Below are 25,849 nucleotides of genomic sequence, written 5' to 3' on the forward strand. Positions count from 1 at the left end.
GGAGTGGTGGTGGTGCCAAAGCATAATGGCACCGGTGCCACTCCTTCGGATGGCATCAGTTCGCCGTTTTCGGCAGTTTCGTCGTTTCGGTTCGGTTTTCATGCAAAAAACACTAAAAATACATAAAAACGAATATAAACACATTGGTATATAGTGGAATCGATATACAGTTAATAAAACACATTAAATCAGCTAAAAATATATTTTTGATATGAAATTATAACAATTTGAGTAAGAACACGTTCATGACATAAAAGCAAGAAACATATCTTAACATGTGTTATAAGCATCAAAATCAAACCAAAACAGGATATGATTTGTAAAACATGTTAAAAAGTCTAATGACATGTTTCTAATCAATCTTCATAGCAATAATATTGAAATTAGCAGTTATAGCAGTTTTTATGGCAAAAACAGTCAAACAAACTAAACATGCATTTTAATACACATAATTCAAAAATTATGATTGAAACATAATGAAAAGTGACAGAGGTTAATATAGGGTCCTTAAAAGTACCGTTTTGAGTCCTTGACTTGTTATCTGGTGATCTGAATGTGCTATCCAACTCCGGACCGATATGTAATAGGGCGTTCTTGAGTAATTAAAGCGTTTCTAACTTGTTTGATTGACTGATGTGTGTGTGTGTGAGGGGTCGGACAAATTAGTATTTTTCTAGTGTTTGGTGTTCGATTTTTGTGCTTCTAGTTCGAATGGTTTCGACCCTTAGTTAGGCTGTCTTATGATTCTATTTATAGAGGTGAATTAGGTCTAGAGTTTACTCAGTAGTTGAGTTAAATCAGGTTTCTGCAAATGTACGAAGTGGTGAATTATGAGTGTGAAGAGATAGACTGGATAGATTTAGAAATAGGTAAAACCATTATTTTCTTAATTAAATTCGTAATTAGTCTTACTTGCTAAGTAAAACATGGTTAAAAGCTATTTTTGGCGTCCGAAAGTGTTAAAATGCTTCAGGGGGCCTTATGGGTTTGTATATGGTTAATTTAAGAGTTAATTAAACAAAAAACGGTCTTTACCTAAAATATTCTCATTAATACGTTTGATGTTTTCCTTTTTGAATAATACAATTTCCATCTTTCTTTTTTGATTTTTAGGTTTTCTACTTTTGATTTTTAGGTTTCTATTATGTTCTATTATACGATTAAAATCACAGCCACTTTTAACCTTAATTTCATATCTCAATTCTCCTCTCTTCCGTTCAATCATCACCAAATCGTAAAGGCCTTCAATTCCCAGGTCGTCGCCGCCAACCTCAAGCTGTCGCTGCCGCTGTTGATGTCGCAAGTCCTCCACCATCGTAAATCGTTTAGTTGTTCTAGTACAGATAAGATTTGGTGTTTGTTTTTTAAATTTGGAGTTGTTTGGATGAATCTGAGTGGTGTGGTTGGAGAAAAAGGAAAAAATGAAAGAAAGTGAAAAAATTACAGATCTTGTTAAAATGGTTTCAGATTTAGAAATAAGAAGAGGGAGAAGATTAGCCATAACCACCCTGTTTTTGCTTCCGCTCCCTTCAAGCCATCGAAACGCCGCTGTTCTTCCCGCCACCTTCATCCACCGTCAACAGCAGTTTTTGATTTTTGTTGTTGCACAACCTGGACTCTAAGTGTTTGAGGAAATGCTTATGAGAATTGTAATATTTTTGGGTGTTTGGGTAACCAATGGCTAACATTAGGTAAACCGTTGGGTAACTTGTAGAGAAGATGAGGCTGATGTCATTAAGTGAATTAGCCAAGGAGATCCGCTTGGAGAAGGGGACAGCGGCGCCGCGACAATGTAAAATGTTTATGGATTTGCTTATTTTTTTGTTGTTTGAGTTATGAGAATTGTAATTTTTTTGGGTGTTGGTTAACCGATGGTTAATATTAGGAAATTTTTTGGGTAACTTGTAATAAATGTTATTTTGAATATATAATTAATAAAATTATTAGTTAACTGTTGTTAAATTTTATTTTTGTTGCTAATTTAACCAATGGTGTACTAAAGGTACACCAATGACCTTTGTTTTTAATACACTGTTGGTTAACAAATGGTTAACTAATGATTAATCAATAATTTTAGATTAAAAAAAGACGATTTAGATTTTATTTGACGGTTGCTCTTGCGGTGATGAATGCGGAGGGGTTTGTAATAGAATTTTCAACTAGTTTAATAGTAATGGAGGTTTAAATTTGTAATATTTTTGTTTTTTGGTTAACCAATGGTGTTAGTATACCGCTGGTTAACCAAAGTCGTATTTCTGAGATTAAAAAAAAATATTTTTGAGAATAACAAAATTTATTTTTGAAAAAAAAAGTACAAATTGTATTTCTCAAAAAAAAAATTCGAGGTAGTATTCTTGAGAATATTTTATCTTTTTTAGGTATATATCTAAAGAAGCCTTAATTTAATCCGTCAAACTTGCAAATTGGCCCATACACTTTTAAGATAATGCAATTAGTCCAATTTCTAAACTTAGACCGCAATTGATTTTAGAGTTTTAGGTTATTTACGGCTAATTATATTTTAATCCTTCAAGTTCGTAATTATGCATTGATCACGCCTGTTTGAATACAAACAAACGGATCGATGGTTCATCATCCGGAAAAATTTCTCTGGAAATCATCATTGAACGCTTCAGTCCCTTATCACTTTTTATCTGTTCAAAAAATAGGTGTCTATAATAATATTTAAAACTACAAATGAATAAAAAAGTAAAAAAAAGTATATATTGTACTATGCTAAACGTTGAAAAAAAAAATTGATTGGAGAAAATAGGGTAGAATTGCAGTGAACAGATGAAAATAAGATATTATTATAAAATTTAAAAGGTTTGACCTATCTGTAAAGATTTAAAATGCAGATGGAAACGTTTAACATTTATCTTAACCCATTATTTTTTATATTAGTCATACCATGAACGGATTGATTCATTTAAGATACTTAAACATTTAACCTCAATCTTAATCTGTTTTTCTTATATTAGATGAATGATGGTTATGTGTCATGATTCATTTTGATACTCTGATATATATACTTTCTCCGTTCCGTTTAAAAAATCTCATATTTCATTTTGAAATGTCTCATTAAAAAAGTCACACTATAATTTTATCCTTCTTTTAATTATCTTAAAAGAAATTTGAAAAATTCCACTATTATTAATAAAGGCAAAACATAAAATAATATGAAAAAATAAATATAATAAATATTTTTTTAATTTATGTGTAAAAGCAAATGAGACTTTTTTAAGTAGGACGGACGAAGTATTATTTTATAAAATTTCTGATTTAATCCTCTTATCGCCCATTGTAATAAAAAGAATAGTTTGAGACTCTTCATAAATTTGTTTTGCATATGCCAACTACAATTATTATTAGTAGCCCCCAAAAAGAGAGATCATTATATATTTAAAATATGAGCATGATATTATATATATAAAAAAAAAAGTAGTACCTAGCTAATTTGTTTATCTTTCAAAAAATCCGATTTACATTTGACTGCTTTACGTGGTCAACCATGTGGTAATGGTCATATAAAAGGAAGAGGCACACAGTTCTGCAATTAGAATAGAAAATTGTTGGGAAAAGTTAATCAAAGAGGCTTGCTCATTTCTGATTTTAAAATTATTGGCCTTGGCATGAGATTGACAGTCTTATTCATCCTCATTATTACGGGTACATTATTCACACTCAGCCCAACTACAAATGCAAACCACCTAATTGAATGATTAAACCCAAAAACATATCATATACATTATACATATAAAAGCTAGCTACTTTGATTCCCCAAAGGTTGTGTATACTAGAGATGAGGATTTGCAATTGCATATAGGCTTAATACATCATTTGACCCCTAAACTATAACATTTTATTCTCTGCGACCTCTAAACTAATTTCGTATTTTTTTGAACCTCTTTAACTCTTTTTTTTTGGTTCTATTTTACCGCTCATTCGGAATGTGCACACCACGCGCGATGACGTGGATAAAATTACTAACATGTCTTTGCTGATATGGGGTTAAATAGAATAAAAAAATAGTTAAGAGGTCCAATAGAACACTAAAATAGTTTAGAGATCATAGAAAATAGAAGAGTAAGGTTTAGGGGTCAAAAGATATATTAAGCCTAAATATTTTTTTTAATTTAAAATAAAAAATGATGTACTTTACTTATTATTTGAAAAGGCTTAATCACCAAAAAAAACCACATTTTAGTTCTTTTTCAATTGCACTCTGACGTTATAATTTTGTCAGCTGCACCCTAGTTCGCACCTTTGGATTTCAATTTCACCGTCAAAATCAAATTGGACTCTTTTTCACTCGGAAAAAAATTATAAAAACCCTTATAAAGTACTCGTTTGAACTCTTTTCCGCACAAAAAGTTAAAAATGGATGATTTATTTTATCTTTTTCCAAATGGAGAAGAGATCAATTTAATACTTGAGGGTGGAATTGAAAACCAAAGGTGCGAATTAGGGTGCAGCTGACAAAACTGCAACGTCAGGGTGCATTTGAAAAGGGGCTAAAAGGTGGGGGTGGTGGTTAAGACTATTTGAAAAAAATCATTCAAGACTTTAAAATTCATAAAATTTAGCGTGTTTGTCAATTTTAACACAAATTTTTAAAATTCAGAATTGATTTGAAAAGTTTGAAATTGCAAAAAAGTTAAAAGCTGGTGTATTAAAATTTTTAAAATTGGAAATTCGTGAAACACACTAAAAACTTAGTCTTTATTTAATATTATCACAGTATAGTAAATTATATATTTTATAATATCGTTAAAAACAGACAAACTCCATTTATCATTATTGAAATGTAAACAAATATTTATATGTACAAGAGGTTATATTATGTAATTATTTGACTAAATTTCAATTTTTTTATTTTTCTAGAAGATTAAATGGGTAAAAATTAAATAATTGAGAAGGTTAAATGGGTAAAAATTAAAAGTTTGAAGGTGCAATAGGAAAATAAAATAAGTTTAGGGATCAAATATAATAAAATAGTGTAGTTCGGGGATTAAATAGAACAATTTATGCATTTTAATTATCCTTCACGCGCTTTAAAGCGTTTGAAAACACGCACTTTTGCCACGTTGGAGGAAAAAGGTCATATCAGCAAAAAAGTTGCAGTTGACGGGTTAAATAGAACAAAAAATAAAATTAAAAAGTCTAATAGAATATAAAATTATTTTAAGAGTCTCAGAGAATAAAAATATATAATTTAAGGATCAAATAATATATTAAACCTTACATATACGTGCACACTATTTTAAATGATTTTTCTTTTTTGGTATCATATAACAATCAATCGATCAATCTATCAACTTTTCTTATGTAGAGCTCAATTGTATATACAGTCGACCCTCTAATATTTAATATTCTATAAATTAATAATTCTAATAATTAATAGAAAATTGAGAGAACCAACTTCGTTCCACGTCGGATAATTAATAATTTTATTATTTAATAATTAATAAAATTTAAAATATATTCTACATGAATATTAATTATTAGAGAGATTTTTTAAAAAAAATATATAACAATTGATGATTTATTTGAGACAATATTGATCTTAATTCATAAAGTAGAAGTTAAAATACCATCAAATTATAACTTTTTTATTCTTTTAAGAAATTTTAAAAGAAGTTATTAGATAAACAAATTAAAATAAGTAAAGTATCTCTAGTATAAAAATATTAAAAATTATTTTACTTTATGAATACAACTTCTTAATAATTATTTTTTAATTTGATATCAATTGATATTTTTTTAAATTAAATATAAAATTATTTCTTTTAAATTGAGTGATTGTAAAGTGTATTTATTTAGTTTTTTTTATAATATAATATTAATATTAGGTCTATTATTGTAGATGCTTTAAAATGTCTTTTATAATTTATTGTTTATGCAAATTCAATAAATTAATAATTCTAATAATTAATAAATTTTTGATCCACCATGTGTATTAATTATCAGAGGATCGACTGTATGATCAGGAGAAAGTATTAACTGAAATTAGTATTCTTATGATATTGTTGAAGCCTTAAGCATCAATTTGTCCATTCAATTTGCAGGCGGTAGGTAATTAATATCAATTTAAAAAATTCAGTTTAACCCTTCAAATTATTTTTAATAAGTCCAAAATTAAATGAAATAAAAATATTTTAACAATTTTAACTAGTAATGAAGGTGTGTGGTCAACTATGTCTCAGAAGAGCGAATGTGCGTGGTTGCAAGCTAATTAAAAATATTTTTTTATTTTTAAATATATAAAATGTATATATTTTTATATTATTCCAATACTAAATTGAAATTAAAAAATATTATTACTTTTACAATATTATGTATTTAAAGAATGAGTTCATTAATATATTAAAAAATTATTTAATTGATAATATATTAATTATTTCTAGTAAATATTTTAAATTTTTAGATAAATATATTAATTTTAATAAATTTTATTTATTTAGGATTAGTCTTTATTTAAGAATTCCTAAAAGTTATAAACAGTTAATGGGACTTTTTATTTAACCTTAGGCTAATTTATACATTATTATATAATTAGTTTCAATGATAATATGTAGTAATAATTATATTTGTTTTAATACAAAAAATTATTAATTATATTACTATCAAAATTTATCTCCTAATAAATAATATAAAAAAAAATGTTTTTAAAGATAGTGATAGAGCTCTAAAAACCCAAAATTCCACATTGCCAAAAAAAAAGACCACGAAGAGGCCTATAAAGAGGATAACTTTCTCATTCTCCTATTTCCTCTTTATGTAAATTTATTACTAAGCATTAAGTACCAGATCTACCTTACTAACATAAGAATTAGAGTGAGTTTAGGGCCCAAAGTCTAAATCCTCTAACCGCTTCTCTTCTTATTTGTTCTTCATAGGTAACTCAAAACTGATCCAGTACTCCAAACATATCCGCTCGACATCGAGCTAACTATGATCGTTCGTACGGATGCATCATTTGGCACCATCTGTGAGAATAATTTTTCATTAAAAATTCAGTGATCGAATTCTGGAATGACAAAAACCAACAAAAAACCCGCCGAACTCCACATCCAAAGAAAAAGTCTCACTATCGTTAGACCCCAGAAAAACGCCTGAAGACAGCTCGTACACTCTGTTAGGCCAGCTATAAACGACAAGGTCACTTTTTTTAAGGATTCAGAACTCCCAACCCGTTCAGGGGAGAGAGTTCTGACTCAATCTTGTAGTAAGTGATCAACCAAACTATTGACGTTGCTCTAAGACGGTTCTGCGAAGACATAGCCACAGTGGTTGAAGAAGACACAAGCACACTAATATCCCGAACCCCGACAAGAAGGACAAAAGAAGTTACAAGGTAAGAGACGGGGGCAGGAGGAACCAGTAAAGACATGAATGCAAGACTGGCAGGAGTAACGGAAGACATAACCAAACAAGAACTAGACGGAGCAACGACTAAAAACATGACCAAAGAAAATGAACCAACATAGTCACTGCCGAGGGAGGTCCAAAGAAGACAATCAGAGATAGCTATGAAAGGTCTAGACCTACTGGAAGTGTTGAGATCGATAACCAAAGCCATGCAGTCAACAACAGAGAGTAGAGTGAGAGAACAAATGAACACTAGAAGCATTCCCGACGAAGATCGCCCCTAGCCACAAACATCCTGTCAGTAAAACTCTGTGAAAGATTAAAGATACCAAACTTCGAAAACTTTGAAGGAACAGGGTGCCCAGAGAGCCATGTGACCAAATTCTACAAACCAAATGGTCCTCCTAGACGTTACTGATGCAATACTATGCAAGACATTCTCCACCACACTCAGTGATACGGCGCAACGCTAGTTCAATAATCTAGGGGCATGAACGATCACAACCTGGAAGCAACTGAACCAAGAGTTCATAATGAGGTTTTCATAAACATCCTACCCAAGAAGAGTTTAGAGGAGTTGTACCGATGCAAACAAGAAGAAGGAGAAATGATGAGGCCTTAATAGAATGGTTCAATAATGAAACAATGAGAATCGAGGACCTAAACAATGACACAGTCGAGCAGACACTTTAGAAAGGAATAAGGATGGGCGTGCTAGGAGACAAGTTAAGCTCTAAAAAACCATTAACTTACGCTAGAAGAACTGGCGGCGGTGCCAGAACAGAGTAGCAGCAGCGCTCCACCAAAGTGGCGGCAGCGCCACAACTCCGAGTCCGAATTGGGTTCCAGATTTAATCTAAAAATTATACAAAAAATGATAAAAAAAATTACATGAATAAACCGCTGGAATCGATAAATAATCAAAGCAACATATAAAAGCAATCAGAAACACCCTAAACATGAATCTAAAAGTGAAATCAGTGGCAATCATGACAATTTACTCAGGAACACTAAAAAGCCTAAACATGTATACTAATAAATGGAAATTGAGAATAAATACATGAATGAATACATTTATGTGTTTAGAAACTTAATAGGTCCTTAAAAGTATCATTCTAAGTCCTATTGTCATTTTATGGTAATTTGGATGCATAGTCCAGTGTAAATCGTTGTGCCGCATTGTATCTTCAAATATTTGAAGCGTAATAACTTGGTTTGATTCGTGTTTGGTGATTGGAAATCTGTGTATGTGGTGGCTGGAAATTTTGACTATATCAGTGCAAATTTAAAGTTTTATTAGTTGATTATATGCCATCTGACTGCCTCTTCAATTAGGGTTTTAAGAGGGGTATTTATTTATAGAGATTATGTTAGAGTTACGGTTAGGGTTAGGTATAGTTAGAGTTTAAATTAGGTTAGAACTCTATTTTAGATCATTTAAATATTATTTTTGGAATATTTTGTGTGTGTCATGAATAAAGTGGCAAAAGATCATTTTTTATCCTTAAATGTGTCATGCATAGGTTTTGGGGAATTTTGTATGTCAAATTTATAAGTTGGCCCATAAATTTCTAAGGTATAATAATTAGTCTAATATTTTAGACTTCCATCACAATTCCTTTAAATTTCTATGGATTATTTGTGACAATTTATGTTTCAATCCTTCAAATTTGTTGCGGGACATTGATTTAGTCCATTTGAATTATAACAAGCGGATCGATAGCTCGTCATCCGGACGGATGTCTTCGAAAATCACCATCTCATATTTCAGTTCCTTATCACTATTCTACCTGTTCAGAAAAGAGGTGTTTACACTGATCGTTGGCCTTTTCTCAACGATCTCTAATCTTATATCAACTATAGTCCATTTCTTTTATCAACCGTCAGCCTTCGTTGATCAATTATTAAGTAGCCAAATGAATCGACGAATGACGGTCACTATTTTTTTTTGACAGTAGTCACTTTTTTTGAGGATCATGTGTCGATTTCTGCCCACAAAAAAAAATCCGGCTTCTTCCTGATTCTATCTTAATAAATTCAATTTAATTAGCATTTACCCTATAAATGATTTTTTTCATTAACTAAAGAAAATAAAAAATAATAATAGTAAAAGGAAATGGAATTATAGATTTGACCAATCTGTAGGAGAATCCAAGACCGTTAATGTGGTAGCGACAGTCATGATTCTGTTTTCAGTGTGTTAATTACTAATTTATAGTAGTAATTTTTGATTTATTAACCAGTGTTCGTTACTAATTTAATTTGTAGGTGATTATAACTTACACTTTTGACCACTATAGACGCCGCATACTACGCTTGCCACTACTTTATATTCTCTAATTATTTCCATTTCCTAAATTACTATATCTGCTATTAATAAACTATCTCAAAAAGACTATCGTGTCCCTAGTCTATTATTTTTTTTTGGTAAGCCCATCCGGTTTCCATGTCTTCGCCCTGACTAATCCAGATCCGACCCCCGTTGCGCACCTGACATGGTGGGTGAGTTTGCCAGTGTGAATTTTCTGCATTCACAAGGACTCGAATTTAATACCTTTTTTAAGCGATAGCAAACCGCTTACCATTTGGAACAACCCCCATTAAGCCCTAATCTATTACTTTTTTTTTTTAACATTTCTAGTCTATTACTTAGCAGTACTTATTTGGTATTAGTATATTACAGCTGTGATTCGGATTTGGGGGGCAAATGTGTCCTTTTCTTAATGTCTGTTCCTTTTTATAATTTGGTGAACGTAATGTCCCTTTCTAACTTCCCTCGTGTGTGCATGTTATGGCTAGTGGTAATGTGAAAAGAGCATTCTTATTTTCTTTAAGCTAAACCCATCCAGAGGCCCTTATACTATATCATTTTTGTTCAAAAAACCCCTGTACTATTTTTTTATTCTTCAGGTCCCTCTACTTACATAATTTTAAATTTTCAGGTCCTTTTTTAGTTTTTTCCAGTCTCTTTACTTACAATTTTTTTGTTCCTCCAGTCCCTCAAAAGGACCTAGAAATTGGAATTTTTTCAAATACAGGGACCTGAAGAACAAAAAATAGTACAAGGGCTTTTTCAACAAAAATGATATAGTACAAGGGCCTCTAGATGGGTTTAGCCTTTTCTTTATGTTATAGTAGTATTATCCAATACTCATTAATTGTATGAACATTTTCTGTTTTTTTTACAATCATTTTCAACTTGATAAACACTATTATGTTAAGTAGGGTTTGTATTTACCAAATTAAATTAACTATTTTTAAGATAAAATAGAAACGAATTGAATCAATCAGCTTGATTAATTTCTCAATTTAATTTACACTAAAATCATTTTTTTTATTTCATCAAATCTCATTAAATCCAATGTAAAACAATTACATTTGTAAAATAATTCGGGATAATTTGAAAACTAAATCTAGTAACCTGACTGGAACAAATAACATGCTACCTGATTCGCATATCTTATTTACAAAAATAAAAATAAATTATTAATTGTTTCGCTAATTAAGTGCAGTTTACAATCAGTTTTTGATCAAATTTTTCTCATCACCCGCAAACTCACAGCATCTGATTCAATCACCACTTGTGATTCAATTACCTCTTGATAACTCCTTTATAAAAAAAAGAAAATAAATCTTTCATAAATAAAGGACAACAAACCTTTCATAAAAAACAGACAAAATAAAACGTCCAATAATTGAATTGCACTTCATCAATAATTTTTAATCCATCAACAAAAAAAAATTAGCTATTTATTTTGGGATGAATTTTTTATCAGGATAAATATGAAGTGTCAAGATAAATTTTATATATTTATTTTTCATCAATGAATATGGTTTTTGATTTTTTAATATAAATTTAAAATTAATTATATATTTAAAATAAAATTATTAGGTTAAATTTAATTAATGTTAATTATAACTAATTAAACATTCATAAATTTTATAATAATATAATTAATTAATTCGAATTAAAGATATAATTTGGTTTTGGTTATCGCCGAGTTGATATTGACGTGGCCGTCTGACCGACATTTTGGTAGAAAAACCAAATTGGTTCAAGAAGATTATAAGAAAAATATGATATCTCGGAACCGGCTAGTTTTACTGATTTTTAAAATTTTGGCTAAAATTACTGTTGAATAGTTTTTGGTGATTAAATCAATTAATTATAATATAAATTAAATATTTATAAATATTTACTATTAAGTTGTGAGAGTATTTTCAGTCTAAAAACGCTCTAATTGGAACTTCAACTGTAAGGATTAAAATAAAAAAAATTTATCTAATAATTTTAGTAGGATTAAATTAGAAAAGAGATATAGAAGGTGGTGCGAGAAAGTTAAGGCCCACAAAAGAAACCTCCATTACCTGTATTTTGACAAATAATTGTAATTTAGTTATAATTTCAGTTATGAGAATATATAGCTAGCTGCACTTTGCAGAAATATAGATCAACGGAACGGAACCCAACCCAACCTCCGTCCATATATAAGCTTTTAACACATAAAAAAGAAATTCAAAGCTGGTTGAGTACAGCGAAGCAGACATGTTTTTGTGCAGACCCACAACAACAACACCATCTCATAATCACCATCATATTAATCATAAATTATCTTATGATATTAATAATAATATTATGATCTTATACTAATTCTTATGCTCTTGTTCTTCTTTAAATTTCTTCAAAATGTATACTAATTATTATTATTATTGTATTTCATTAAAGAAACAAAGTGGCGATACAGCGAAAAAGGTTGGTCTTTTCGTTTCTTGATTATTATTTTTCATTGGACGACCTTGCCTTACCATTGTTCGTGGGTGCCCACTTTGCAGCTTTTTTTGTCCTCTATCTCTTCTTCTTCTTCAACCTCTAAGTTTTTATATTTATATATATATATACATGTTCGTATAAATATATGAAATTTCTTTTTTTGGTTGTTTTCTTTTAGTTTCTTTTGTAATGATTTTCTCGTTGTTGAGGAATCTGAGCAGTTGTAGGTTTGAAAATAGTAGCAGTTTTAGGTTTTGATATTGATCATTTGATCTTCGAAAAAAGAAGAACAAACGGCTCTTTTTTTCTCGGTTGATCTTTGATCTTTTTGTTCTTGAATTTTGTATTTTGCATATAGAATTTGTAGTTTTTTTGATCAATGTCTCAACCAAGACAGTTTCAGATGATGGGAGGACAGTACAATGACACGACTTTTACGAAAGTTTTTGTGGGTGGTTTGGCTTGGGAGACACAGAGAGATACTATGAGGCGTTATTATGAGCAGTTCGGAGAGATTCTTGAAGCTGTTGTTATTACAGATAAGAACACTGGAAGATCCAAGGGTTATGGCTTCGTAAGTCTCTCTTTTTTCTTCTTTGTATATGATTGTCTGATCTTTAATAAAACTGGGTGGTTGTTGTTCTTGACTAGGTTACATTCAAGGATCCAGAGGCGGCCATCAGAGCTTGCCAGAACCCGTCTCCCGTCATCGATGGACGAAGGGCTAACTGCAATCTTGCATCACTCGGCGCGCAGAAGACCCGTCCGCCAACTCCTCAACATGGTACTTTTTTAAATTTCTTGCAGCTAATTAGATGCAAAATCGGTTCAATTCAATAGTCACTTATTTTGAAAATTTGCAGGGGGAGGACGGTTTAGAGCAGGAGGGGCTGGGGTGGTGGCTCCACATGGTGGTTATCATGGTTCATCATCTTCCTACATTCATCAACTTTCTGGGCAGTACACATTTCCTTATTCAGCTTATGGGTAAGTCAAACAGATCATAAGAATAAATTTCTGTCTCTCTTTTTCTTTTTGTTTCATATCCCATTTTTAAATGAGCATTCAATTCTTTATTAGGTACACTGGAGGATATTCACCAGACACCATTTACCCTATGGTCAGTATTACATTAACTTTTGCATTATTATTAGTTATATCAGTTTTACAAGTTTGATGGCATTGTTTACAGAATTACTATGGGGTTTATGGAGGTCAACAATTTTCACCTTATTACTCAACTGGAGCATCAGCAGCAAATCCAGGGATGTTTCATAATTTCTACCCATATTATCCACAGAGTAGTCAAGCTCATGGCTATGGAGTTCAGTATCCTCATCAAGTGGTGCAATATCCTTATTTACCTCATAATTATGGCTCCTCAGGAATTCTGTCTCTCCCTTCTTCAGTTTCAACGCCAGTATTGCCAGCTACTGTTACCACAGGTGACTGTTCAAATCAGTTCTTCAAATTTGTTCATATGATTGAATATGCAATTTTAATTTTATGGAACTGCAGTAGCTGCTGCCACGACAACGACAACGACTGCAGTGGGAGGAGAACCGGTTGCATTGCAAGGCGGTTCCGGAGCGACTTCTGAACAGAATTCATCAACCTAATTTGTGCAACATTTTATTGTCTTCTTACAAGACTAACAACAGTTGAAACGGGACTTCGAGAGCAACTGATTGAAGGGAATAGGATGTCTGATGAGCTAGAAAAACATTCTAGTATTCGTTCATCGTCGAAAAACAGGCATTTGAGGTGCAGAATGATCATACATCCTTTGGCTAATTAGGAGATTAGAGAGTCTTAAATTAAGTAATTGATAGCATTAGGAAAAATCATATTCATTTTATGTATTAGCAGCATAAGGTAGAAACCAAAATTGGCATTGGATTCTACCTCAAAATACTGATTATGTCTCGGTTGCAGAGAGCATCCGATGACATACATGTCTATATTTCAAAGTTTTTTGGGTTAGAAGATTAATTTTGTATCTTTCAACCCATAAATTGGTCAACAAGAAAAAAGAACAAAAGTTGAGCTTGGATAGCTCAGCTTATTAACTTGTAATTTTTTGGTTTCTTCATTATTCATCATTAAAAAGAACAATTCATCTCTTTTTCACCTTTTAAGTATCATCTTTCACTTTCAGTTTTGTTATTCAAATCCTTCTTTTTCGCGTAATCGTTTGGAATCCAAGGGAGATGGTATTGCCCTGTTGGGGGTTCACTTTTCCTGATTCAAAGTCGGCATGCGGGGCGGCATGCGATTGGTGGAATTCCATGTCAAATAGGTAGGAAAAGAAGTTTCTTCTGAAAAAACAAATCATGATTATGTGAATCCAATAGCATCATTAAGATCAATTATCTAACTTTGTGAAATTGCAAATTTTAGCAGTTATGTCAAAGTTTAGTGAAAGATAAATGTGTGCAGTACAATAAGGTTGTTGAAATAGAATCCAAAGGACTTGATTTATCATAACTCTATGAAACTAAAATAGTATTTAGGCAGATAGCCGTTAAAGATGCTGTCCCTTCTACCTTAGGTAAATTTTGTTAGAGATGGGTCCTAGCTTTTGCTCAACAGTACCCAGAGCATAATATCTTCACTTTTTTTGCTTCTCAATCAATCAATGGTACAAAAACATTCTTCACAGCCTATTAAACTTGTGAAAGATACCCGACTGTAAGGTATAAAAATTGGTATTCAAATATAATTCCCGGAAAAAATAAACCCGTGTCTGTATAAATAACATCACACAACGTCACGTACAATTTATCTAAGCGACAACATGAGAACTTCAGAAGAAAAAAGGTCTCTATCCATGTTCATACGAAATTACAGAAAATTTGACAAGCTGTTATATGAAATTACAAAGATTTTCGCAAAAAGTTGGATATGAAAAATTCTATAGCTAGAGGAAAGTTGACAGGAGACCACATTTCCAAGCTTTCTAATGACCCCAGAAGTCGAAAGCGCCATGCTTCTTTGCAAGAAGTTGATTGTACTCCGGCCTTGACGTGATATCTTTGAACATGATAAAGGCAACAAGGAAGAAGAAAAGGAAGAGTAATTCAAACTCTGCGTAATTTACAAAAGCAAAAACGGAATTAACCATTCGAGTCATCAATGGCTCGTCCCTTCTTCTGTTTCCGCTTGCCCTTCTCATGTCTCTGGCTATCTATGTATCTTAATCCCTCAATTGATGTTTGTTTTAACTTATTTATTTAATTCTTTTCCTCCTGTAATTGATGCAAATGGTGCTGTCAAAATAAACAACATGGTTCAGAGAAAAGTGATCAGAAGAAGATGCGTATACACACACAATTATTAAAGATCATCCAATATCCTCTTAAATAAACAGAGGTTTACCAGCTGGCTAATCCAGATTCTAAAAAAACACTTACACGAGATGGATCAGAATCAGCATATCAAGCATCGGTATTTTCATAAGAAGATAAATACACCTAAACAGTAGGAAACCAATTTTGATGTTGGGATTGCCCTTTGTTTCACCTTTTTTTTAGTGAAAGTCTAGCTAGTTAAGCATTTATAAGATTATGACCTTATTTCTTCCGGAAAAACGTTCTTGTGTTAAATCACAATGTAAGCAGCAATTAGCATACATTATGCAATTTCCGGTTTGTCCCTCAACATAAAACAATAGTTTTCCAATTTTGTTCAAATGTTATCCTACAATAATACATTTTTCAGCTCAAAAGTTGAAGTCTGTCCTCTCATATGGACAGAAGGATTACAGATCAACAACAGCCTGTAAGAAATTGAAAATCAAATCAACTCCCATTTCCCAAACTCTTAGGCCATGTTTGGTTCGTGGAATAAAATAGCATGGAATAGAATAGTTATTCCATAAGAAATGAAATAGCCATTCTTTAGTTTTTGAGAGGAGTGTTATTCCACAAAATCATGGAATAGCAATTCTTTGGAATACCTATTCTATGAACCAAAGCAAAGAATTGTCATACTATACGGAATAACTATTCCATTCCGCACCTATTCCATGAACCAAACATGGCCTTAGTCCTACAACTCTAGCTCCATCTAATACATAAATAATAATAATAAGTTCACACAGCGGGTAAATATCAAGCGAAATTCCCGACACTCCACATTCGGTTCATAAAACATCAAAGATCATAACTGCGATTGACCTTTCATTTACGTAAAAGTCTCCTCCTTTACACTATTATTCTTTTTCAAACCTTAAATACACATTTGCCCTAAAATAATTCAAGCATTCTATACATAATAATCCCTACCTTTAACAACTATGATCCATCAGTATATCTAGTCATCAAATTCCAAATACAGCACATAGCGAAGCCTTAAAGCTAAAAAAACTAGGATTTTTATTCAATTTTTTCAAAAATCTGCATCTGAATAAGGTTTTATTTAAGATTGATTCTAACAATTACCGAACCGAATTTCAATTAGTCCAGAGGACAGATTTGATCCAAAAATGGTTATAAAAGTAACAAATCTTTACAGTAAATGTAGAACACCAAATTCGAGCCATACAACAGGTTAAAATTGGAAAAACATATTAATTACATAAATACGATCCAGAAGCATCAAAATTAGCAGAGAGCGTACCTGAATTTTGACCAAGAAATCCCTAGCGCATAAAAACTATGGAGAATTGGCGCAAAATATTATAGCAGGCAAGTTTTTGATGTTAGGGACGATAACGATGTCGTTTTAGTTCTAATGATTCAAACTTGGTATGGTCGCAATTCAGCTTTGGTAGGCAAACAAGTCAAATGGTCAAAATATATTAAAATATCACTAACAGCAAAGAAAGGGACCGAGATGGGTATTTTGCTAAGCTTTAGGAACTTTAAAGTAAGGGTGAGCAAAATTTGAAAATAAATTTTTTTTTTTTTTACAGGGTTCATGAGGTTTCCTGAACGGGTCTCAACTATGAGACGGCACCTTTAAGCCTTCCACATTCAGACTAATCCACACTCGAGCCGTGTAGGTCTCTTGCAGGAGGCAAACTCTGGCCCCAAGTTTTAAACGGCTGCATACATGAGTACGGTTCGAACCCGCAACCTCACATAAGCTAGAAGAGCGCCTTACCAACAGTAAAATTAAAAATAAATATTTTAATTTAGTGTAAAATAAAATGAAATCATAATAAAGTTGAAAAATGTGTACAAAATGTTCTTCTATAGCTTTGGATAAATTTTTTGAAAAAATTAAAATATAAACAAAAAATTAAAAAGGTAAAATATTTTTGAGTGACTAACATCTAATAAAATTAGTATATCATCATTTTTCATTTTTTTTCTCTACTTTTTATTTTTTAAAAACAATATCCTTCATACTGTAGTCTATTGAGATACCAAAAAAGCCAACACATATATCTATCTATACCAAATACATCCTTAAACTTTATTATTACCACATCTCGTTTTCAACTGTTTAAAATTTCAAACCAGACGACGCCGTTGTAATACAACCCCTAGGCCAAGTTGCAAACAGAGGAGAAAGCAAGACCAAGATTGCCATACCATTCTGCCACTCCGACTCTATTTTCTCCGCCGGTGGGTTTTCCGTTTACTTAATTATTATTGGTCTTGTCTTGTTTTAGTGTTCTTATTGGCATGCACACAACGTGTTCGCTGTTATGTCTGACTGAACTGAAATCAAACTTTTTCATAAAAAGTTGTACTATGTGAATGGCAGGCAGAATAAGTCTTAGATGCAACCCCTTTCATATTGTTGAATCAACTTTCATTAAATGAATATTTTGTGTGATTTGTGAATATTTTCTCAATTTATATTTGCTTTTCATTGTTCAGTTGCTACTGAAAAAAGTTTTGTGATGCTATGAGTGTAAGATGGCCAAGGATTCTTACACCAACACATCTCTCTCAGATTATAAAGAGCCAAAAGAATCCATTAACAGCTTTGCATCTCTTTAACCAAGCAAAACACAAATACCCCAACTATCATCACAATGGTCCAGTCTATGCCACCATGATTTCCATCCTCGGAAACTCGGGTCGAATTTCCGAGATGAAAGATGTTATTGGTCAGATGCAAGAAGATTCCTGTGAGTGCAAAGATAAAGTCTTTGCAAATGCAATCAAGACTTACACGAATGCGGGCCTTCTAAATGAAGCTATATCTCTCTTTAAGAGCATTCCGCAATTCAATTGTGTAAATTGGACGGAATCTTTTAATACTCTTTTGCAAATATTGGTTAGAGAATCTAAGCTTGAATCAGCTCACCGTCTCTTCTTGGAGAACTCGTGTGGTTGGGAAGTGAAGTCTCGTGTTCGTTCGTTGAACTTGCTTATGGATGTTCTTTGTCAATGTAACCGCTCTGACTTTGCTTTACAGATCTTCGAAGAAATGAATTATCAGGGTTGCTACCCGGATAGGGATAGTTATCGAATTGTTATGTCGGGTTTGTGTAAAGATGGGAGGCTGAATGAGGCTACTCATTTATTGTATTCGATGTTTTGGAGGATATCTCTAAAGGGAAGTGGTGAGGATATTGTAATTTATAGAATTCTTTTGGATGCTTTATGTGATAATGATATGGTTGAAGAGGCTTTAGACGTTCTCGGCAAGATCTTAAGGAAGGGGCTGAAGGCTCCTAAAAGCTGTCACCCCCGTCTTGACCTCAATAAATGCAATAGTGAGAACAGAGAACTCACTAAGCGATTGATTAATGAAGCTCTAACCAGAGGTGCTATCCCTAGTTTGGGTAGTTATACTGCTATGTCTATCGATCTTTATGCTGAAGGTAAGATTAGTCAAGCTAATAAAGTGCTTGATGAGACACAGGATAGAGGCTATAGACCATCTCTTTTAGCTTATGAAGCAAAGGTGGCTGCATTGTGTAAGGAAGGTAAAGTTCACGAAGCAGTCAATGTATTTGAAGTGGAAATGGTGGAGGCAAATTGTGTCCCAAATGTGAGATTGTATAATATCTTGTTGAAAGGCCTGTGTGAGTTGGGGAATTCAGCAACAGCTGTTAAGTATTTGAAGAAGATGGCAAAGCAGATTGGCTGTGCTGCAAACAAGGAAAGCTACTGCATTTTAGTGAATGGGCTATGTCGAGATGGTGCATTTATTGAAGCAAGTCGACTTCTGGAGGAGATGTTAACTAAATCACACTGGCCTCCTGTTGACACTTTCAACATGCTTATACAAGGTCTTTGCTCAGTGGACAGGCAATATGAAGCTGTTATGTGGTTGGAGGAGATGATTAGCATGGGTGAGCTGCCGCAAATTTCGCTATGGAACTCCCTCGTAAGTTGTGTGTGTTCTAACATAGCTAACACTGAAGCTGGTTGTGAAGCATTTAATCAGCTCAGTAGATGTTAGTTTCTGTAGCAGCATTCTCATGTTTGTAGTCGATTCTGATGACATAATGAGAAGCAATCAAGCCAGTGGAGATCAGGATTAAACTAGGCAGAACAAGAAGAGAAATGCTTCAGGTTTGAGATTAACCGAATACTTATATGAGTTTGAGTTAACACAGCAGAGGCAAAAACTATGATTATTGTATCTGGTGCATCAAAATAAGCTTAAAGTGAATCTTCTTCATGTCATATTATACTTGTTGGCCTGTGCTTGATGTGGCTATATATGTGTTCCAACCTGCACTGTTGGTTTTATGCAGTGTTGATTGATACTCATACACTTCCCCTTCAATTCAGCCTTCGCTAATTGCATTTGCTGAGGTGACTAATCTAACTGGATTTATTGTGTTATATTCCTTTCGTGAATTTTACTGCCGCTGATGCATAGTTGGGATGATTTGGTAATACTAACCAAGATATATGTGCTAACTACTGACTCGTTACCATCCCTCCCTTGGATAGATGGTCAACTACCTCGTTCCGGCTCGTATAATGAAGGAAGCTGGAGTGTAGAAGATCTGCAAATTTGCACCTCTACTGCTTTACTCATCGCCATGGCTAACCTGGTTTTCTTTTGTAACATCAAATTATTGTCATGAGACTTTTGTTGCACCATGATATTGAGTTGACTTTTGATGAAAGAATTATAAGTTGTTTTCTCAGTATTTCCAGTTTTAGAAATTCATTGTGCTCATGGTGATTAGACTAACTATTAACTTCTTATTGGTTTATGATTGGTAAATAGCTTATGAATGTGGATGCTCTGACTAAAATGACTTACGAGTGTTCCTGTTTGAATCTAATTTTCAAGAATTCTTACTCACAGAATTAACATTTGTTCAGTTGTGGAAGGTTGAATACAGGTTAAAAGAACTTCTCAATTACAAACAAGCAATTGCTTTTGGTTTGCATTTCGATTTCACCCTTTCCCCATTTTGTGCACATCAGCTTACTTAGCACACTGATTAGTACTTTCATTATTTATCTGAAACAGTGACACCAAGTTGATAATAACCTGCTACAATATGAAAAATAAATGTCATCATTTTTTCCAATCTGATATTGGCAAAAGATGATATCAGAAATCTATCATCTAACGATTATACCTAGGAGTGTGTATCTCGGACGTTCAGTTACTAATCATTAAGATTTTTCAAAAATGACCTAATCTATCTATATCTATCTATCTATCTTCTATCTATCTATAACTATCTTATATGTGGGAAGGGGGGAGGGACAGGCAAAATTACGATAATAGGTTTCATTAAGGGTATAAATAATAAAGAAATAATTAAACTAATAAGTATAAGTTTGATTCAAATAAAAAAAACTAATTCTAAGATAAAAACAAAAATAATCGTGTTAGTGAAATTGTATTTGAGTTAGGACTTAAAACTGCTTTTTGTTTTTCCGTAAAAATAAAAAACATTCAAAATAAACACAAGTTAGTGTTTTAATAGGATATTAAGACTTTGAATTGAAAGTGATTAATTAATTCTTGATAAATCAAATGGCACTAACTCAAACTCATTAAACCCTATATGAAAGTCATATTGTGGAAGTTTACACGTGAGCATCACTAGCTTAGTATATTTAGGAGTAAAGCAAAAATAATTTTAAGACCAAATTTTATAATTTAGTGAAAAAATAAACTAAAGTGGTCAATATATTTTAAAATGACTTTACTAAATTAACATAACTGTCTATACAAATATTATTTATATACTATAATTTTAATTTAAATAAAAAAATCTATAATAATTTATTTATAATTAAAACATTATATTTAATAGTTTAATCAATATTTATATAAAACAACGGGTCATACAATTATTAGCAATAAATTTATTTCATAACAATATTTTAACAACTAAATAATTTTATTTAATATTTTAATTAAAAAAACCTTATTAATTTAGAGTCTAATTAATAAAAAATCATACTAATTTTCGGATTAATTTTAGGCTTTATCTTTTTAGGATTGGTAGAGTCCTTAAGCATAAAAACTCATTCCATATTCTAGATTAAAAGTTGGAATCCTAATAGATAACAAAACTCTAATTTTAATAGGAATCTTTAAAAGTTGATTCTAACTAATATAAATACTAAAGATAACAGTAAATTTCAATTCACAACATTTGTTATATATAGTGAAGTTTGATTATCATGTAAGTAGTTTTTCTTCGATCCTCTCAATTTTCAAGTGCATATTTTAATTTAGTTTGATTACATTGGTTTTGATTATTTTCTTTTTATGTCATAATTATTTGGTTATAGATTTAATAGTCGAAGTAGCTCTATAAAGCATTATCATAACAGCCATCAATTTTCTTTCATTTACGTAGATCTTTTTTTATTAGGGTTTATGTTGTTTTGTTCCTTTTTCATATAATTTGTGTCAATTATATTTTATGTCAATTACAATATAACATTATATATGTATATATGTAGTGAAACTATATATATGTACACACAAAATAGTGGAAACTAGAAAATGTATAAAATATTCTTTACGGGTACGTAAATATCATCGTCATTCTTCAAACAATCTTATATGAGTTTGTTCATATTCTTATAATTAAATTCTATGCTCATTCTTCAGACAACCTTATATGATTTTGTTCTTATAATTAAATTCTATATCAAGTAGAATTTTAAAGCAATCATAAGCTAGGTGGAGTGGAGCTAAGGGGTGGGTGCTGCGGGTCTATCTCCGCAGTCCTTCAAATTTTTAGACGCTTCAAGTAGGTCCCTATAATTTAAAAGTTTCTCTTTAAATTCTCTCTAAATTTTAACTATACTTTTTCAAATTAATTAATTTTTAAAAAGCTTGACTATAAAATAAATACTTACCGTCTATAATTTGAGGCAAAAGAAAATAAAAATATTGCATATCAATTTGAGACGGAGGGAGTATATTAGATCAACACACTAATTTTTATATTAGACCTTATCATTTATTATTATTATTACATACTTATGTTTGATTACCATATAAATTAGACAAAAAACCTAAAAAGAAAATTCACTATATGTGACACAGAAAAAAAAAAATTTAATTACAACATGAATTAGATAAATTTGCTATTTGAATATATAATCTAATAATTTAATTAATATTTAATATATATATATATATATATCCTTTCGAATTAAATAAAAAATATTCTATAATTATTTATTAAAAACTAAGTACTGCATTAAATATTTTATTAATATTTAATGCAGTAACGGGTCATATGAATATAGCTCACGTGCGTAGCACGTGGCGAAAAACTAGTACTATATATAAAAGTACGGATGGGGGGGGGACAGGCACATTTACGTTAATGTCCTTTTATTAATTAAAAAAACTATTGAGATAATTATTATTAGAGTTAGAATACTAACTAAAATAAACTTCTTATAATATTATGTTAATTATTATTAGAATATTGTTTATATATCAGAATCATTCTGCCTATCAAATAGATTCACATAGAGTCCATCACTCCACATAGGTTTCCTGTAGAAATATACTGTAGATGTATATGTAGTATGGATGCTGCAATGATAACTTTCCGAAAAAGTTTAATTACATGATAATAACTTTCCGAAAAAGTTTAATTACATGATAAATACAACTTTTAGTTTGAGTTAATTTCGTTTTAAAAGAAGTTCTATTACATGAGGAATGCAAGACTGCTTTTTAACTTTTACTTCAATTGTGCTACATGAATTTACTCATATATATATATATATATATATATATATATATACACACGTGCTCTGAGCCTATTCTATGACTATCTCGGGATTACTCTATTTCTTTCCGAATTCGATCTCATGTTTTGGCTCATATCCGTAGTTGGGATTCATCGTTTCTTCAAGGCCGTAACATGGTTTTTCACCAATTTCCTGTCACCACGTGAATTTTGGGCCTCTTGATTGATGTTAAGGTTAGTTTTTAGTATATATAAAATAATTTTTGATTTTATTGTATTTATATAATTTTATATATCTGCTTATTGAATTATTATCTTTCACCTTACCCACTATGTTTTGTAGATATAATTTTTAATAGAGTAATTATAATATTATATGAGAGATATATTGAAAAGCAGGAAAAAATAAACTATGAATGTAATTTAGAATTACATGCAACCAACTTATTTAATTTAATATTATAATTTATCAATTTATAGATTTTTAAAAATAAGAATTCAAATCCGATTAGGAATATAATTAAGACAATAAAAATTAAATTTTTTGGACAATAAATTTGTGATGAACTATTGATAATTGAATAGAGTACTAATTAAAATAGATTATTTTAATATTTAATTATTTTTATTTTTATTTTTATTTAATTATTTAGAATTATAATTAAGATAAATTACTAATTTAATTATTATTTGATATTTTCTTTTTATATTTTCTATAGACAACTCCTATTAACTACTATTTCAACAATTATTTATATTTTATACTTAAATATAATTTATAATTATAAAAATAATCATTAACTAAATATAAATATATTATTTGATGAGTCACACTACGAGCCACGTGTGAAACACGTAAGGCGACACTAGAACTATAATAATAACAAATTAAATTGACGAGTCATATTACGAGTCACGTGCGTAGCACGTATTGCAAAACTAGTACTATATATAAAGCACGGATGGGGGCAACAGGCAAATTTACTAAATAACCCTTTTTAATTTACTACTGAGTGATTACTTAATTGAAGGTTATAAGGTAATTTACTATTTAATTTATAAGTTATGCCAGTTCTCTTTGATAGTACAATTAGAATTTTAGATCAAGTAAATTACTACTCCTTAAATCAAATAACTACGCGTACCATTCATGTAAAGTTTAAGTAACTACGACTACTATTCATGTATAATATGTAATAATAATTCTTTTAATAAACAACTGTTATTTAATATGTCCTACGTGTAACAATGCTTCTAAAAGACTCAGGTTCCTATCTATCTAAAACTAAAACAATACAACTGGAAATAATTTGGTAATTTTATAAACAATTCAATATATACTAGCTAACAAAATCAAACAAATCTTTTAACTGATTATTAATAAAATAGTATTTGCATTTATAAGAAATTCAAACATCTTTTAACTAATTATTTATAAAAATAAGATATTAATTCTTTTGAGAAGAAAATAAGATATTAATTCAATTAGGCTTAAATGCACCAAAAATCACCAACTTTCGCATGTTTTTGATATTCAATATAATTTTTTAATTTTGGCAAAAAAGTACATGAACTTTCAAAAATTTACAATTAAAGACACCGGCATCGTTTTTGATTAAAATGACATTATTTTTCAAAAGAAAACACACGTGGTCTTAATTGCAAAAAATTGGAAAGTTCATGTTAACTACGCTAGAATTAAAAGATTATACTTATTAAATACCAAAAACACGTAAGAGTTTGTAATTTTTGATGCATTTAAGCTATTTTATTATTAAAAATAGAGTACTAACTTATTACTACTACTTTAATAATATAAGAGAGTTAAATATCAAATTCACTATCATAAAGCACAATTACTGTTTCAAATTTACAGTTAAATATTCATTAATAGGCTTCTTTCTCAAATTTAATTTTCATTTATTTACCTTATTTTTTATGAGATGTTTGGATAGTTTGTCTTAAAAAATAATAATATAACTATAATAAATTTAATCAAATTCATAAGGATATTTTCTCTTCAGTAAAATTTTTTACTAATTTAATATTAATTGTACATAAAATATATTTGACATATTATAATAAATTATAAATAAATATTATTGACGTTAATTAATTTTTTAAAATTAATAGATTAAAATATTATATTTGCTTATAAAAAATATCCAACTAATTTAATATTAATAATAAATAAAATAAATTGGCATTTATTTAAAATAATTAGTATATGTTTTTGTTTTTTTGTTTTTTGATAATTGGGGAGGGGCGAGCGCTTGTGGGAGGAATCAAACCCACGACCTAGCAGTTTGCTGCTTAGCGCTTATACCATTTGAGCTATAACTCATTGGTAAAATAATAATTAGTATATAAATTGACAAATCACATAACGAGCCACGTGCGTAGCATGTACTGCAAAACTAGTAATTAGAAAAGTGTAAAAACGATCCTCTATTTAACAATAATTTTAACCCCTTTTATTGGAGGAGTTTAATTTTTAATTTTCAAGACGTTAGCGTCATTTTTTCACCTCAGTGGCAACATTAACATCATTTTCCTTTTTCGGTGGCAACATTAAGGTCATTTTTATACCTTTTCTC

General features: G+C 30.7%; 3 protein-coding genes across 6 annotated transcripts; 2 read left to right on the top strand and 1 right to left on the bottom strand.

The window, feature by feature from the left end:
* Positions 1-11,798: 11,798 nt before the first annotated feature.
* LOC126687443 (uncharacterized) lies at positions 11,799-14,280 on the top strand. 3 transcript variants are annotated; one of them, XM_050382004.2, is made up of 7 exons: positions 11,799-12,124; positions 12,546-12,716; positions 12,794-12,926; positions 13,006-13,129; positions 13,223-13,262; positions 13,335-13,587; positions 13,664-14,280. In XM_050382004.2, the coding sequence occupies exons 1-7, from the start codon at positions 12,059-12,061 to the stop codon at positions 13,759-13,761; spliced, it is 885 nt and encodes a 294-aa protein (XP_050237961.1). In that variant the 5' UTR covers positions 11,799-12,058; the 3' UTR covers positions 13,762-14,280. The 3 variants fall into 3 exon arrangements, with proteins under 3 accessions (XP_050237961.1, XP_050237960.1, XP_050237962.1); XM_050382003.2 differs by having other exon boundaries at positions 11,800-12,124; positions 13,661-14,280; XM_050382005.1 differs by lacking the exon at positions 11,799-12,124 and having other exon boundaries at positions 12,131-12,716; positions 13,661-14,280.
* Positions 14,281-14,834: 554 nt separating this feature from the next.
* Positions 14,835-16,905, bottom strand: LOC126687444 (uncharacterized). Its single transcript, XM_050382006.2, has 2 exons — positions 16,763-16,905; positions 14,835-15,411 (listed from the first exon to the last, which is right to left on the bottom strand). The coding sequence occupies exon 2, from the start codon at positions 15,315-15,317 to the stop codon at positions 15,102-15,104; it is 216 nt and encodes a 71-aa protein (XP_050237963.1). The 5' UTR covers positions 15,318-15,411; positions 16,763-16,905; the 3' UTR covers positions 14,835-15,101.
* A 621-nt stretch (positions 16,906-17,526) lies between these two features.
* LOC126654032 (pentatricopeptide repeat-containing protein At1g05600-like) lies at positions 17,527-20,257 on the top strand. 2 transcript variants are annotated; one of them, XR_007632394.2, is made up of 4 exons: positions 17,527-17,715; positions 17,974-19,623; positions 19,809-19,869; positions 20,011-20,257. XR_007632394.2 is itself a non-coding variant. In XM_050348070.2 (2 exons), exon 2 carries the CDS (start codon positions 18,002-18,004, stop codon positions 19,508-19,510), a length of 1,509 nt encoding a protein of 502 aa, XP_050204027.1. In that variant the 5' UTR covers positions 17,527-17,715; positions 17,974-18,001; the 3' UTR covers positions 19,511-19,840. The 2 variants fall into 2 exon arrangements, 1 of the variants encoding a protein (XP_050204027.1); XM_050348070.2 differs by lacking the exon at positions 20,011-20,257 and having other exon boundaries at positions 17,974-19,840.
* The last annotated feature ends 5,592 nt before the right edge of the window (positions 20,258-25,849 follow it).

Source organism: Mercurialis annua, linkage group LG6 (assembly GCF_937616625.2).
Source record: "Mercurialis annua linkage group LG6, ddMerAnnu1.2, whole genome shotgun sequence".
NCBI lineage: Eukaryota > Viridiplantae > Streptophyta > Magnoliopsida > Malpighiales > Euphorbiaceae > Mercurialis > Mercurialis annua.